The sequence below is a fragment of the Pleurodeles waltl genome, chromosome 6, assembly GCF_031143425.1.
Source record: "Pleurodeles waltl isolate 20211129_DDA chromosome 6, aPleWal1.hap1.20221129, whole genome shotgun sequence".
In the NCBI taxonomy this organism is placed as follows: domain Eukaryota; kingdom Metazoa; phylum Chordata; class Amphibia; order Caudata; family Salamandridae; genus Pleurodeles; species Pleurodeles waltl.
The window spans coordinates 1239353667-1239369477 of record NC_090445.1 but is presented as its reverse complement, the minus strand read 5'-3'; the positions used below and the strand labels follow the sequence as shown (position 1 = coordinate 1239369477).

Genomic DNA, 15811 nt, shown 5'->3' with positions numbered 1-15811 from the left:
TCAGCATCTCTGTTTAATATATGGGAAGCATTTAAAGCTACAGCCAGGGGGCAAATTATTTATTTTAAAGCAGCACAGACACGACAACGAGAGCTTCAAATTAAAAACCTTCAGATGGCAATAGACAAGGCGACAGATGAATGTATGAAAGCAGGAGAGCAGAAAGCGGCAAGGCACAATCTCAATCAAATGAGGTTAAGCTTAAAGATTTTTTTATTCTTGAAGAAGTAACTAACTTGAGGGCTTATCAGGAGCAGGTTTGTGAAGAAAGTCAACAGATAGGCAAACACTTGGCTTGGACCACTTGTATAAAACACAAAAAGCAGACAATCCATCAAATTCAGGACCCCAAGACTAGCACAGTCGTTAATGAGGACAAGGATATAGCTCGAGTATTTATGTCACATTACTCTAGAATTTATGAGCTTGACTACGGAGTTTTGCTCTCGCAGTTAGATAAGTATTACAAGCCTGTTACGTTACCTAAAATCCATTAAAGGTTCAAAACGATATAGCATTGAAGATTACATCATCGGAGATTAAGGGAGCTATCCAGAAAATGCCAAGTGCAAAAGCTTGCAGTGGTGATGGCTTTCCAATAGAATTTTATAAAACTTTCTGTGAAGAGCTTGTACCATTTTTGACGGAATTTTGTAATGCAATACCGGAGGGAGCAGAAATACCTTCAAAGTTCAAAGAATCAACAATAGTCAGTTTTTTAGAAAAATATACAAATCCACTGAAACCTGATGCACATCACCCAATTAGTCTGCTGAATGCAGATTATGAAATGTTAGCAGAGGTCTGGGCTATCAGGATCACACAAGTTGTGCAATAATTAATACATAAAGATCAGAACGGTTTTGTAGCCAGCAGGTTGATGACATCCAATACAAACTTTTTGATATAGGCAATCGAATATTTCTCGGTCAACATATTCCATGCAGAAATGATAATGCTAGATGCAGAGAAAGCCTTTGACCTAGTCAATTGGGGAGCCTTGGTAAACAGCCTAACCAAATTTGGTTTCCTCTGCAATTTACTTCAATGATAAGGCAGTTGTATCAGGGTGCTCAGGCCAGAACTGTTATCAATTCAAAGGTTAGAGGCACAATTCAGATTAAAAGAGGTACTAGACAGGGATGTCCTCTATCTGTAGGAGGCTGGCCTGGCTTATAGTGGGTACCTTGTGGTACTTACACCTTGAGCCATGTCCAGTTATCCCTTATTAGTAGATTAGAGGTGTTCTAGCAGCTTAGGCTGATAGAGGTAGCTATAGCAGAGCAGCTTAGGCTGAACTAGGAGACATGCAAAGCTCCTACTATACCACTTATATCACTTATCACTATATCATAAGAAAACACAATACTCAGAGTTACTAAAAATAAACAGACTTTATTTTAATGACAATATGCCAATAGTATCTCAGAGGATATCCTCCCTTAGGAGGTAAGTAATATACACAAAATATACACACACAAACCCAATCAGGTAAGTAAACAGTTAGAAAAATAGTGCAAACACTGTAGAACACAATGGAATGCAATAGGGAAAAATAGGCCTAGGGGCAACACAAACCATATACTCCAAAAGTGGAATGCGAACCACGAATGGATCCAGGCCTAGTGTAGTGTGTAGAGGGTCACTGGAAGTGTAAGAAAACACTAAGGGTGTCCAAGATACCCCACCCCAAGACCCTGAAAAGGAGGAGTAAAGTTACCCTACTACTCCAGAGAGACAGTAAAGTCGAGATAGGGGATTCTGCAAGGACAACAACTGACTGCAAAACACTGAAGAGGGATTCCTGGACCTGAAGACCTGTAAAGGAAGGGGACCAAGTCCAAGAGTCACGCAAGTGTCCAGGGGGGGCAGGAGCCCACTAAACCCCGGATGAAGGTGCAAAAGGGCTGCCTCTGGGTAGAAGAAGCTGAAGATTCTGCAACAACGGAAGGGGCCAGCAACTTCTCCTTTGGTCAGAAGATGTCTTACGGTGTGCTGGAGGATGCAGAGTTGTTTCCACCCAGAAAGATTGCAAACAAGCCTTGCTAGCTACAAGAGTTGCGGTTCAGGATTTTGGGTGCTGCTAGGGCCCAGGAAGGACCAGGAGGTCGCCTGTTGGAGGAGAAGACGGAGAGCCCATGCAGAAGCAGGCAGCACCCGCAGAAGCACCTGAACAGGCACTTAGAAGATCTGAGGATGATGGTCAACTCAGAACAACAAAAGAGGGTCCCACGACGTCGGAGTCCAACTCAGTGAGGTGGGCAATGCAGGATGGAGTGCTGGGGACCTGGGCTAGGCTGTGCACAAAGGAAGTCTTGCAAAAGTGCACAGGAGCCCGAGCAGCTGCAGTTCACGCAGTACACAGGATTACTGTCTGGCATGGGGAGGCAAGGACTTACCTCCACCAAATTTGAACAAAAGGGCCACTGGACTGTTGAAGACACTTGGACCCAGCTCCTGTGTTCCAGGGACCACGCTTGTCAGGATGAGAGGGGACCCAGAGGACTGGTGATGCAGACGTTTGGTGCCTGCGTTAGCAGGGGTAAGATTCTGTTGACCCACGGGAGATTTCTTTTTGGCTTCCAGTGCAGAGTGAAGACAGACAGCCCTCAGAGTATGCACCACCAGGAAACAGTAGAGAAAGCCAGCAGGATGAGGCGCTACAATGTTGCTGGTAGTCTTCTTGCTACTTTGTTGTGGTTATGCAGGCATCCTGGAGCAGTCAGCGGTCGATCCTTGGCAGAAGTCGAAGAGGGAAGTGCAGAGGAACTCTGGTGAGCTCTTGCATTCGTCATCTGGTGAGATGCCCACAGGAGAGACCCTAAATAGCCCACAGAGGAGGAGAGGCTACAGAGAAAGGTAAGCACCTATCAGGAGGGGTCTCAGATGTCACCTGCTGGCACTGGCCACTCAGAGATGTCCATTGTGTCCTCACACCTCTGCATCCAAGATGGCAGAGGTCTGGGACACACTGGAGGAGCTCTGGTTATCTCCCCTGGGAGGTGCTTGTCAGGGGAGTGGTCACTTCCCTTTCCTTTGTCCAGTTTCGTGCCAGAGCAGGGCTGGGGGGATCCATGAACCAGTGTAGACTGGCTTATGCAAGGAGGGCACCATCTGTGCCCTTCAAAGCATTTCCAGAGGCCAGGAGAGGTTACTCCTCCCAGGCCCTTCACACCTATTTCCAAAGGGAGAGAGTGTAACACCCTCTCTCAGAGGAAATCCTTTGTTCTGCCTTCCTGGGACTGGGCTCCCCAGGCCCCAGGGGGGCAGAAACCTGTCTGAGGGGTTGGCAGCAGCTGTAGCTGCAGAGGAGACCCCGGAACGTTAGTTTGGCAGTACCCGGGCTCTATGCTGGAGACCCGGGGATGCATGGAATTGTCCCCCTAATACCAGAATGGTATTGGGGTGATAATTCCATGATCCTAGACAGGTTACATGGTCATGTTCAGAGTTACCATTGTGATGCTACATATAGGTGTTGACCTATATGTAGTGCACATGTGTAACGGTGTCCACGCACTCACAAAGTCTGGGGAATTTGTCCTGAACAATGTGGGGGCACCTTGGCTAGTGCCAGGGTGCCCACACACTAAGTAACTTTGCACCTAACCTTCACTAAGTGAGGGTTAGCCATATAGGTGACTTGTAAGTTACTTAAGTGCAGTGTAAAATGGCTGTGAAACAACATGGACATTATTTCACTCAGGCTGCAGTGGCAGTCCTGTGTAAGAATTGTCTGAGCTCCTTATGGGTGGCAAAAGAAATGCTGCAGCCCATAGGGATCTCCTGGAACCCCAATACCTTGGGTACTTAGATAACATATACTAGGGAATTATAAGGGTGTTCCATTGTGCCAATCAGAATTGGTAAAATTAGTGACTAGACTGCAGTGACAATTTTAAAAGCAGAGAGAGCATAAACATTGAGGTTCTGGTTAGCAGAGCCTCAGTGATACAGTTAGGCACCACACAGGGAACACATACAGGGCATACTTTATGAGCACTGGGGTCCTGGCTAGCAGGATCCCAGTGACACAGGCAAAAACAAACATACATACAGTAAAAATGGGGGTAACATGCCAGGCAAGATGGTACTTTCCTACACTCTCCCCTATACTCTTTGCCTTTTTTATTGAGCCTCTTGCTCAGATAATACATAGTTCGAAGGAAATCATGTCACCTGTAAGGGATATGTCCAAAATTAGGCTCTTAGCTGATGACATCATTTTATACTTAAAACCAGAGATTGATAATGTCCAAAGAGTACTCAATAAGAATAATGAGTTCGATCAAATAGGGGGATACAAGATTAATGAAAGCAAAACGGAGGTTCTTCTATTTAACACAGGAACAGAGAATCTTCTGTGTGCTTTGCAGCAGAAAGCTAATTCATCCGAACCTAATTACGGACATTTGTTTAACCTTAATTATGTCAGGATGCTTGAAAAGTACAAGCACTTTTAGACAGATGGTTAGTTCTACTGTTGCAAAAACAACAAGTGATGGACGGAATGCTGAACATTGTCAAACATTCACCCCCAGTACAGTGATCTGGGCCTAAATCCATCGTTTTTTTGCTGCCCATGCCATTCCAGTTTGGACCCAGCCATATGCAAATCAGTCTTGACCCTGTTCCTCATGGGAACAGTCCAGCCCGAACTGCTAGGCCAGGTCTTCCTTGGACTGGAAACAAGCATCCTGGGACCGGTTTCGGGGTTTCACTCCTCATCAACCAGGCTAGCTTGAATCCAGTGGCATGGGAAGCACGGGACCCACGTCTGGGCATACCCTTCCCATTTAGGGCGACAAATGCAAAAACAACAAGTGATGGACGGAATGCTGAACATTGTCAAACATTCACCCCCAGTACAGTGATCTGGGCCTAAATCCATCGTTTTTTTGCTGCCCATGCCATTCCAGTTTGGACCCAGCCATATGCAAATCAGTCTTGACCCTGTCGGGTCCCATGAGAAAACAATTACTACACACATATTTCTAGCTTCTGGAAAAGTACAGCTTTGTGTCCTTCAGGAAAGCAGCAAATTGCATGTTAGAAAAACACAGTTAATATGAGACCAGACAGCTAGGCCCAGACCCTTGCTAACTAAGGCCTAGTGATTTATTTAGCAAAACCTTAATACATAATCCTTAATGCTAATACAAAGTCATATATTAGTACATTGTTAATTCATTATTAGTCAGTTTCATTAATCATCGTATACGATGGCGGCCCCTCCCCGTGGGCACATTTCAAACGTGTACATTATTTCTTAGGTTGACACATTTTTCTATGTGGCTTCATTACACATTATATTGCAAAACTTTTCATGTTAATATTGATTTTAAAAGTCACAATCCAACAATACTCTGCATTGGATACTCAGCAACTTGGCCCATTAAATGTCTGGATCTTTCACCGTCTGGGTACTCGGTGCCGCTACATCAGTATTACAGTTATAAAATCTAAAAACGATTACTTAGATAGTCATATTTTCAGATGGGTTGTTGCATGCTACATGATAAGACTGGGTTGAGAAGGATGGAGCTAGGCATTTTTGTAGTAAGCGTTATGTAATGTTTATTTCGAAGACAATAAGGCCCGTATTTATACTCCGTTTGCGCCGAATTTGCGTCGTTTTTTTCGACGCAAATTCGGCGCAAAACTAACGCCATATTTATACTTTGGCGTTAGACGCGTCTAGCGCCAAAGTATGAAGAAAGAGCGTCATTTTTTTGCGTGAACGCCTTCCTTGCGTTAATGAGATGCAAGGAAGGCGTTCCCGTCTAAAAAAATGACGGCGACGCAAATGCGTCGTATTTATACTCCCGGGCAAAAATCACGCCCGGGAGGTGGCGGGTCAAAAAACCCCGCATTTGCGCCACTATTTAACGCCTGGGTCAGGGTAGGCGTTAAGGGGCCTGTGGGCTCAAAATGAGCCCACAGGTGCCCTCCCCTGCCCCCAGGGACCCCCCCTGCCACCCCTGCCCACCCCAGGAGGACACCCAAGGATGGAGGGACCCATCCCAGTGAAGTACAGGTAAGTTCAGGTAAGTATAATTTTTTTTATTTTTTTATTTTTTTTGTGGCATAGGGGGGCCTTATTTGTGCCCCCCTACATGCCACTATGCCCAATGACCATGCCCAGGGGACATAAGTCCCCTGGGCATGGCCATTGGGCAAGGGAGCATGACTCCTGTCTTTACTAAGACAGGAGTCATTTAAATGGCGTCTGGGCGTCGAAAAAATGGCGCTAATCGGGTTAAGACGATTTTTTTGCGTCAACCCAACTTGCGCCATTTTAAGACGCCCTAGCGCCATTTTCCCCCTACGCCGGCGCTGCCTGGTCTACGTGGTTTTTTTCCACGCACACCAGGCAGCGCCGGTCTGATTGCGCCGTCTAACGCCATTCCATAAATACGGCGCCAGCATGGCGCTTCAGAATGGCGTTAGACGGCGCAAAATTTTTTGACGCTAAACTGCGTTAGCGCAGTTTAGCGGCAAAATGTATAAATATGGGCCTAAATCTTTCTTGTCTTCTTGTCTTCATTGAATGTTGTGTATTTCCTCAGGGTTGGGGCTTTTTGCTTCTTGATAATGGATTCAGACACTGGAAACCTCGCCCTGTTTGGATTATGATTTTGTATTTGAGAGTGCATTTTTGTGTGGCAAATAATATGACCTATATATTTTCACCCTTTAAGGGGTCTTCAAATCAAAAACTGTATGTGGAGCGTTTATTGTTAGAAAACATTATTGGGTTCCTCTTAGCATGAAACCATAATGAAGGCATTCCTCCACCTCCATCCACGGATTTTTGAATTTGGACGTTAACCCAAACCCGCCATGTGTTTAATGTTACATAGGCGCTCAGCATAGAGGGACAAGTGATGGATCGGTTACAATAGCTTTTCTCCTTGGTACTAAAAATTAACTCGAAATAAATTAAGTATACTGTATACGCGCCTTGGAGCTGGGCTGTTCCAAACCTCTGGACCAAGATCGCAGACAGAGAGACCGTCTACCCATTCTTTTTGAGATGCCATGGAGTTCTTTCTGTGTGTTAATATATATCCTTTTAGTTACTCCTTTCTATGGTGCTCCTGGCAGGGCAACATGGAGCTGTACCTCCTTGGCCCAGTGAGTCCATTTGGGGGATTACTGCTGTAATGAGAAAACTGGAAATTCAGCCAAATTCCATTTACTTATTTTCTGCCAGGAGAAGTGGACTGCTTGCAGAGCAAACTGCTCATTAAAACATCTACAGGATGTTCGCACAGTTAGAGTTTGTCAGACAGGGTGAACCATCAAAACATGGCAGATGTCCCGTATTATATCGCCATTCACTACAATGCACTTTAATACAATGGACAGACCATCCACCAAGTTTCTTTTGCAGAATGCCCTGTCCAACAAACTAATAAGACCTTAGACAAACAACTCAGTTCATGCCTCCAAAACGAATATTGCATTAATGAATATATGTATGTTTAATAATTGACTATGCATAATAGCATAATGTGTCTGAAGCACTTCCTGAATACAGGCTATGATTTGATTGTGTTTGCACTGTGATCATTTATGGGAATATTAGGGAGAGTAAGGCTTTAGAGGCTAGCACTTGCAGGATGAGTATAGCTAAGGGTTGATTTGTTTTCTCCTTGACTAGGCTATACTAACAATGACATATTATCACTTTGCAGGCCACTGACTCCAGTGCTGTTCAGTTCATGGGAGAACACAGAGGCCAACCAACTGAAAGAGACAGTTGCCCGGTTTTCTTGCACCTCACCCTTCCGTTATCTGGATGTGATCACCACTCTTGGAACAGGAGGATTTGGTCGTGTCGAGCTGGTAAGTCTACAACATCGCAAATGTTGTTATTTCGAAACTTGGGCGTTTTACTGCACATATTTGTGTCTTAATAAAATAGTTGTTAATGGTTTATGAAGATCTATACTTGTCAGTAAACTGCTTCCCTCACCGTGCAGCTCCGCCTAGTAGCCGTTGCACCCTGACCCTTTCTGGTCCTAAGTTTGAGGACCTCCTCTACCCGCAGCCATCTGCCTGCGCCTCATCCCTTGTGCTCCATTGGGGACCATCTCTGCTCTGCTGCTGCTCTGCCACTGCTCTTTGCCCTCTGTCTTTCTGCTATCTGCCTTCTGCTCCTCTGCTCTTTTTTCACCTTCCTTCTCATCTATTATTGCTTTCTTTCACTTTCTCTAAAATCTCATCTTTTTTGTGCCTTTTTTCCCTTTCTGTGCCCTTGCTGCTGCTCATTCCCTGTGGCCCCACCCCCTACAGCAGCATTTTCCCACTTCCCGCCTCCCAGCTGTCCAGCCCCCCCAAACACTACTTAATGGCAGCCGCTGTGTGGCCACGCCACTAACGTGTCAAAAGCAAGCCCGTCTGCCGCTGTCCCTGCCTGGACCATGCCAAACGCCATGGGCCCTGGTCCTCAGACCATCCAACAGTACAACTACAGCACGCTCCACGCACTGAAGCCTGGACAGTCCACCGCCTGCCACCTCGCATCCCCGAAGAACACGCAAGGCCCATTCACCTGCCACAGCAGAGCCTTTTCCTCTCTCCACACACCAGACCCACCGACCGCACGACCCTCAAGAACCGGACCCGACCACCTCAGATGCATCTTACTCTACACCCACTCTCTCAAAAGTCATGCCATGTAGTTCTGGGACCTGCTAGGTTCCATCCCCTTTCTTTATGGAAACCTGGATGAACTCCACCTCAGTCCCGGACATTGCAACCACCATCCCTGACAGTTACAAAGTCATTCACAAGGATTGCGCCAACCGACCGTGAGGAGGCATTGCCATTGTACACAAAAACAAACTCTGCCTCACAACCAGCTAAGATGACTTCTCACCAGACATGGAGCACCTCCACTTCCAGATTCGGATGAACCCAAACGGCAACTGCACCCTCCATGGCACCCTCGTGTACAGACCTCCTGGACCCTGCCCCCCTTCAACAAAGCCATAGCTAACTTCATTGCTCATCACGCTCTTGCCTCAACGGACTACATCCTCCTAAGCGACCTCAACTTCCACCTGGACAACCTCGACAACCACAACTCATCATCCCTACTGGAGAACATTGCCACCATTGGACTACAACAACTGGTAACAACTCCAACCCACTCAGCAGGACACATGCTCCACCCCATCTTCTCCACAAGCAACAACATCTCCATCAGCCACACCTCTTAGCCACACTGGAACAACCACCTCTTTGTCCATTTCTCCTTCACTAAATCCACCGTACGCTCCCACGCCCACAGTGATCCTCACAGAAGCTGGAACAAGGTCACTGAAGACCAGCTCACCACCTCCCTCAGCAAAATCCCACATCCATCCACGGACATCAACACCTAGGCACGCAACCTCCACCGCTGGATCTCCGACTGCGCCAGCACACTGGCTCCACTCAAGAAATCTCAGACAAGCAGCCTTCCAAAAAAGCCAGCTGGTTCTCCCCTGCCCTCCAAGAGTCCAAGAGCACCTGCAGATGGCTCGAGAAAAGATGGAGGAATAGCAAGATCTTGGCACACCATGCAACCTTCAAAACCACCATCACCACACACCACCACCTCATCAGAACAACAAAGAAATCAGCCATACAGGAACGTCAATGCCAATGCACAACAGCAAATAACTTTTTGTAATCAAAGAATTCGCCAAACCCAACAGAGAGAGAGCAGACAGTCCCCCCTTTTGAAATCTCTGCAACAACTTCGCAACCTTCTTCCACTGCAAGATCAAGGAGATTTGCAACCCAGGACCCATCCACCCCACCTGCAACAACCGCACCTAATAGCTCCAGACTCCAGCAGACCTTGCTCAACTGGACCACCCTCACCTCTGACGACACCCTCAGGATCAAGAAAAGAATCTACTCCGAGCCCCCTTGGATCCTTTCCCTCACACCACATCTTCAACACCATCGCACCCAAACTCTGCCACACCATCAACTGCTCCATCGAGTCCGCCACCTTCTTGGAAGACTGAGAGCACGCAGAGATCAATCCCTTGCTGAAGAAACTCTCTGCTGACCCGATTCGAACTCAAGAACTACAGACCCATCTTGCTGCTCCCCTTCTCAGCCAAACTCATTGAGAAAGCTATCCATGCCCAACTCTCCAAGTTCATTGAAACAAACCTCATCCTAGACCTCTTCCAATTGGGCTTCAAAACCAACCACAGCACCAAGACTGCTCTCCTTGCCGCTACAAATGATATCTGCACCCTCCTTGACTGAGGCAAAACTGCTGCCCTCATACTCTTGAACCTCTCAGCCACCTTCGACACCATCTCCCACCACACCCTCTGCGCAAGACTCCACAACGCCAGCATTCGCAACAAAGCTGTAGAATGGATCCGCTCCTTCCTCACCCTACGAACACAGAGAGTCAGACTTCCACCATTCAAGTCAGAACCCACAGAGATCAGCTGTGGAGTGCCTCAGAGATCCTCCCTGAGCACCATTCTCTTCAACATGTACATGGTCTCGCTTGAAGCCATCATCAAAAGCCACAGACTCAACATTGTCTTCTGCGCCAATGACACCCAGCTGATTCTCTCCCTCGCAGAAGAACCCACAGCCGCCAAGAGCAACTTCTGCCACAGGATGAAGGCAGTTGCCACCTGGATGAAGGACAGCTGCCTCAAGTATAACTCAGACAAGATCAAAGTCCTTATCCTGAACTCCACCCCCTCCACCTGGGATGACTCCTGGTGGCATACAGTGCTCAGAACCCCCCCACACCCACGAACCACGCACGAAACATCAGCATCATCGTGGACTCCTCGCTCTCAATGGACCTCCAAATCAATGCCATTTCATCCTCCTGTTTCCTGCATGCTTTTGTAAAATCTTCAAGTGGATCCCCACTAAATCCAGGAAAACAGTCACCCATGCGCTTGTCAGCAGCATACTCGACTACGGCAACACACTACACTGGCACTACCCAGAAACTCTTAAAGAAACTGCAGAACATCCAGAACACCTCCGTCAGACTCATCCTAAACGTCCCAACCCAAATCCACATCACCAGCCACCTGAGAGACCTTCCTTGGCTACCTATCAACAACAGAATTACCTTCAAGCTCCTCATTGATGCCTACAAAGCCCTCCACAACGCCAGACCTACATACCTCAACCACCCCCTCTCCTTCTACACTCCCACCAGACATCTGCGCTCTGCCCAACTGTCCCTGGCCGCCATCCCATAGATCCACAAGACCACGGATGGGGGAAGATCCTTCTCATACCTTGCTGTGAAGATCTGGAACTCCCTGCCTCTTTACCTCAGACAATCACCATTGCTGCCACAGTTCAGGAAGGACCTCAAAACCTGGCTCTTCAACTAAACCGCAGATTCACCCCCCCACTTAGCGCCTTGAGACCCTTATGGGTGAGTAGTTGCGCTATATAAAAATGTCAGTTGATTGATTGATTATACCACTGGAAATAATGTGAATGTGTAGCCTTTAGATCAACACATCCACAACACGTTAGCCCCTATTGCAAATGAGACGAAACAGAGAGAGCTATTTTCAGCACCTTGTAAATATCTATACTGCGGTGTGTGTTAATTGCAATGTGCAAAAAATGCCCCCATTTCCATCTTTTCTTCTTCAAAATGAGGAATTGCATGCAGAATTTGGTATATTTTGCACAAAATTCTGCAAGTATTGTCATTTATCAAATGTTCTCGTCCATTAACTGTTGGCAGGTTTGACTTGCCGAAATTCACAAGGGGAAAATCACAGGGATGTGGTAATAACTGTCACTTCCGGAATTTCGATGTCTGCACAAACAGTGGTTTGCACATGGATCATAATTTAATGCCATGGCTTTAGTTTGTGTGAAGGTGTGATCAAGCCTTTATAAATGATGTGTAAGTGGAGTAACAGCATCCCACATCTTTTGATGCACCATCACAATATTGCAACTGATATGATTTTTAGGTACATTTAGAATGGGGCAGTACGAATGAATATCAAAATATCGTGACCAAATTATAGACTACTAAAATATCGTGAAGTATATAGAGGAAAGTCTAGAATGAGTATACATAACCAATATATATGTAACTTGATGATATACCTTTCTTCAAGGTATGGAGTTGTGCCGTTACGAACAGTAAATCTACACTTGCCTATATATACTTATGTTATTTTATCACCCAGTATTGTGATATGAAATCACTACTATGCCCTAGTACTGGATTAGCCTAGGTCAGCTAAATATAATAAATGTATTGTAGTCTGAGTTCCACCCATTTAACAATTTTTCGCCATGCCATATTGGCTTCTGTGCGTTGCAATAGGTGTTCCATCCACTTTACCATATTCAAACACGGTGCACCCAAATTTGACTACTGATTAATTTAAGATGATTGAAGCTAATTGTCTTGTTGTGAAACTGAATTACTCTCTTTTCTGAATTCAACTTTGGATGTTACTGTCTTTTCTGTCCTCACCTCTTGTGTGATTAGGTGAAGCTTAAGGATGAAGATCTTACTTTTGCCCTTAAGTGCATTAAGAAGAAGCATGTTGTTGAAACACATCAACAGGAGCATGTTTACTGGGAAAAGAACATCCTGCAGCAGATAAACTCACCTTTCATCATCAGGTGAACTATGTTTGTGTGCTGTGGTGTGCCTCTGCAGGTGCACAGCATGGTGTGTAGAAAACATATAGCAAAGAAAAACAGAATCATGGATTAGAAATTGTGAAAAAATGTGCAAGTAAGAAGACGTTTATTTTTTTTACTTTGTTCCTGTTTTAGGAAAGTGCATGGTTGTGTTAAGTCCTTTAAGTATGTTCACCATTTCTCTTTATTTTTTGTGTTTCACAGTTTAAGCACATCTAATGTTTCAATTATTTGGTCTACATTGCAGTTCGAGTTTAGTACAATTTCTTGCTAATATCAGTTGGCATTTCTAGCGTTCTTTCAAAGTCTTCATTAATGATAGTAACGTAAAAACAAGCATTTGCAATGCAATAGGTCTCACATTTGTCAGAGTCTTTTACATATGTGTTTTGCTTTGGGGTGCAGTGGATGTATGCCACGTGCCACAGCAACCCTCCCAGGCCTGTCGCTGCAGGAGAGAGGACATAACAAGGCTGCCATCTTTGGAGTGTTTTTGCCTCATTCCTACAGACTGGCTGTGATACCCTAGAGATGGACCTTTTTCTAGTGTGTTTTCTTAAAACGTTTGTAGCACCAAACAAGCCACAAAGAGGCACCGTCATGGCATTTAACCCAGAGAATGAGGGGGTCAAAAGAGTTTGGAGCAAAGAAAAGGGGGCAGACATATATTTCTGTGTTACATTTTTAAAGGAATTATTCTTCTACATTGGCAATACCAGCCTAACTTTTAAAAACACTGACTTTACACAAAGAGAAAAACAGAGGAGGCAGCTTAACTAAACAGGAGGCTTCGAATGTGTGCAGATTGGTGAAACAGCTTCAGTGGTAGATGGGCCGACAGGATAGTATCCAGAGGCATGATATCTGTGCGCTTGAGTCAGTTTTTTAAATGGAAATACATAAGGTCTGGTACTCTGTATTAATTTAAAGCACTGCCTTAGGTTGATAGCCTCATGACAGCCCTCGGCTCACGACTGCACTCTGTAGAAAAGACATGTGTACCTGAATCTCCTGGGTCTTTACGGTGCCTTCTTGGTGCATACATTTGTGCACTTGCTGATGGCTTTGCGGTGAGAATGTTCTCTTTTGGGGTGGCTACTCAAAATTGGAAGGCTTGGCCTTTCCATCTGGCCCACTCAGAGTAGAGCAGGAAGCCTGGGTTTGAACAATAGAGTGTTTTTTTACCTAGACCGGTGGTGCCTTGTGAGGCACCTACAGGGCTGGTTCATTGGCATTTTTCGGGGGTATGAAAAGGATTCAAATGTATGTTTTTCTTGGGAATCCAAGATAGGTCCAGAACCATGTCAGAGTTTCTTGATAACCACATAAGATAAATTACATTTATAAAAATGTATAGACCTCAAATTTCAAATATTTGTAAAGTGAACACAATTTGTGATTTAATTATGTAAAAACCGACTTGATGTACACTATTTTAATTGTCTTGGGTCTTTCCACCATGGCCCTGTGCGAGCCATATTATAATAACCTATCAATGTTGTGCCAGTGACAAATCTGGACACGTCATAGCGTCTATTTGTAGTCTTTCTTTGTTGTCTTTTACAAAAAAAGACTTTAGTCACAGCAACACATTTGGGTTACATAAGTACACGCAGTAGCTGGTACTGGTGGACACAGTTTGTGAAACAACAGTTCTGTTTAAAACATCTCCTGCCCATGGAGTCTTTACTGTTACTTTTCAGGACTGACTTTGAGATGTAGTCCTTCGGATGTGTATAAACAAATACACATGTATTACTATTGACAGGGGGGGGCATGTGAAGCACTGAGAGGAACACCAGTAGAAGCAGGAGTGAGAAAAGAGCCACTTAATAGGGTCATAAATATATTTTCTTGACATTGATTTTCATTGTACTTGGTAACCACGGCAATCATAAATAATGCATAGAGTTTGCATCAACTGATGCAGTGTAAGTTAGTGGAGTGGTTACCTGAAGCCTGGGGTTGGAAGAGAGGAGAACAGGTAAAGAATTCTTGAACTGTGACTGACGATGTGCTGATCATTACACACAGGAGTCCAGAGGGTGATGGAGAAGCGCTCTGAGCCTGTGTCAGTGACTGTGGGGGGTATTCCAGGTGAGGCATCTTCAAACAGAAAATAGTGCTATTCTAGCATTGTTTTAGACAGCGCTTCCGGAAGTGGCATCTGCAAGATTGCAGTAGCAGTGAGGGTACTGTCAAAGCCATGACACCAGTGAATTCCGAGAGAAGGAAGTGATGGAATTTGCTTCACTTTTGTGTCCTGTGATACGTTGCTCTTCTCCCTGTGGCACCCTTGTGTTAGCCTCTTTGTGCTAGAGGATTAGGAAAATGGCTGCCTCTACTAAAGTAACTCCATTTGAAGAGGCCTAATTTACAACCAAAGGCTAGATGTTTTTGCTATCAAGCTTGAGGCCGTGAATTGCTTGGGTCTGGAGTCACGACTTCTTTCCATCATTTTGGAGACACCTTTTGCCATCTTCTTGCCTAAAAGTAATCTATATGTTGGTTGGTGACTCTCCAGAGGTTATTAAGAGCACATGCTATTGCCTAGTGTTAAGCTCTACTCAAGTCAGTTGGTTAATGCACCCACTGCAGAGGTCTTGACAGAACGAGAATGTCACAGATTACAATCCTGACATAGCTTTTTCACCTCTTCATCTCTGCTAGGTCGATGCAAATGAATTATAGCGATTTTGTTAAGAATGACACCTGCTTTGCAGCACTATGAAATGGCAGAACCTGTATTACCAAGCGCTATATTAAAAAAATGACCTATTCACATACTGCCCCAACACGCACCAGACAAAGAACCCCAGGGGAGAGGATGTGGCATAAGGGACAAAGCTGCTGACTTTGGAGCTGGGGAGCATGGTTTGAATCTTCGCGCTGGCTCAACACCCTGTGATTCTGGGCAAATCACTTAATCTCCCCTTACTACCAAAAATGAATGCGTTCTTGTGTATTGTAATCGGTCGTCTAAAGTACTGTAATACAATTGTATTGAGTTTGCACTAACTGAGCTCTATTTGAAGAGGCCCAATTTGTATCCAAAGGCTAGATGTGTATTGCTGTCAAGATTGAGGCTGTGAAGTGCTTGGGTCTGGAGACCTGACTCCTTTCAACAATTTTG

The 15811-nt window shown here is 45.3% G+C and overlaps 1 protein-coding gene across 4 annotated transcripts in view; it reads left to right on the top strand.

The window, feature by feature from the left end:
• Positions 1-15811, top strand: part of LOC138300782 (cGMP-dependent protein kinase 2-like) — a 3513105-nt gene that overhangs the window by 2510541 nt on the left and 986753 nt on the right. For all 4 annotated transcript variants that reach the window (XM_069240551.1, XM_069240553.1, XM_069240554.1 and 1 more), the window contains exons 11-12: positions 7701-7851; positions 12521-12657. In XM_069240551.1, coding sequence (XP_069096652.1) covers positions 7701-7851; positions 12521-12657 — 288 coding nt within the window. The remainder of the gene's footprint in view (positions 1-7700; positions 7852-12520; positions 12658-15811) is intronic.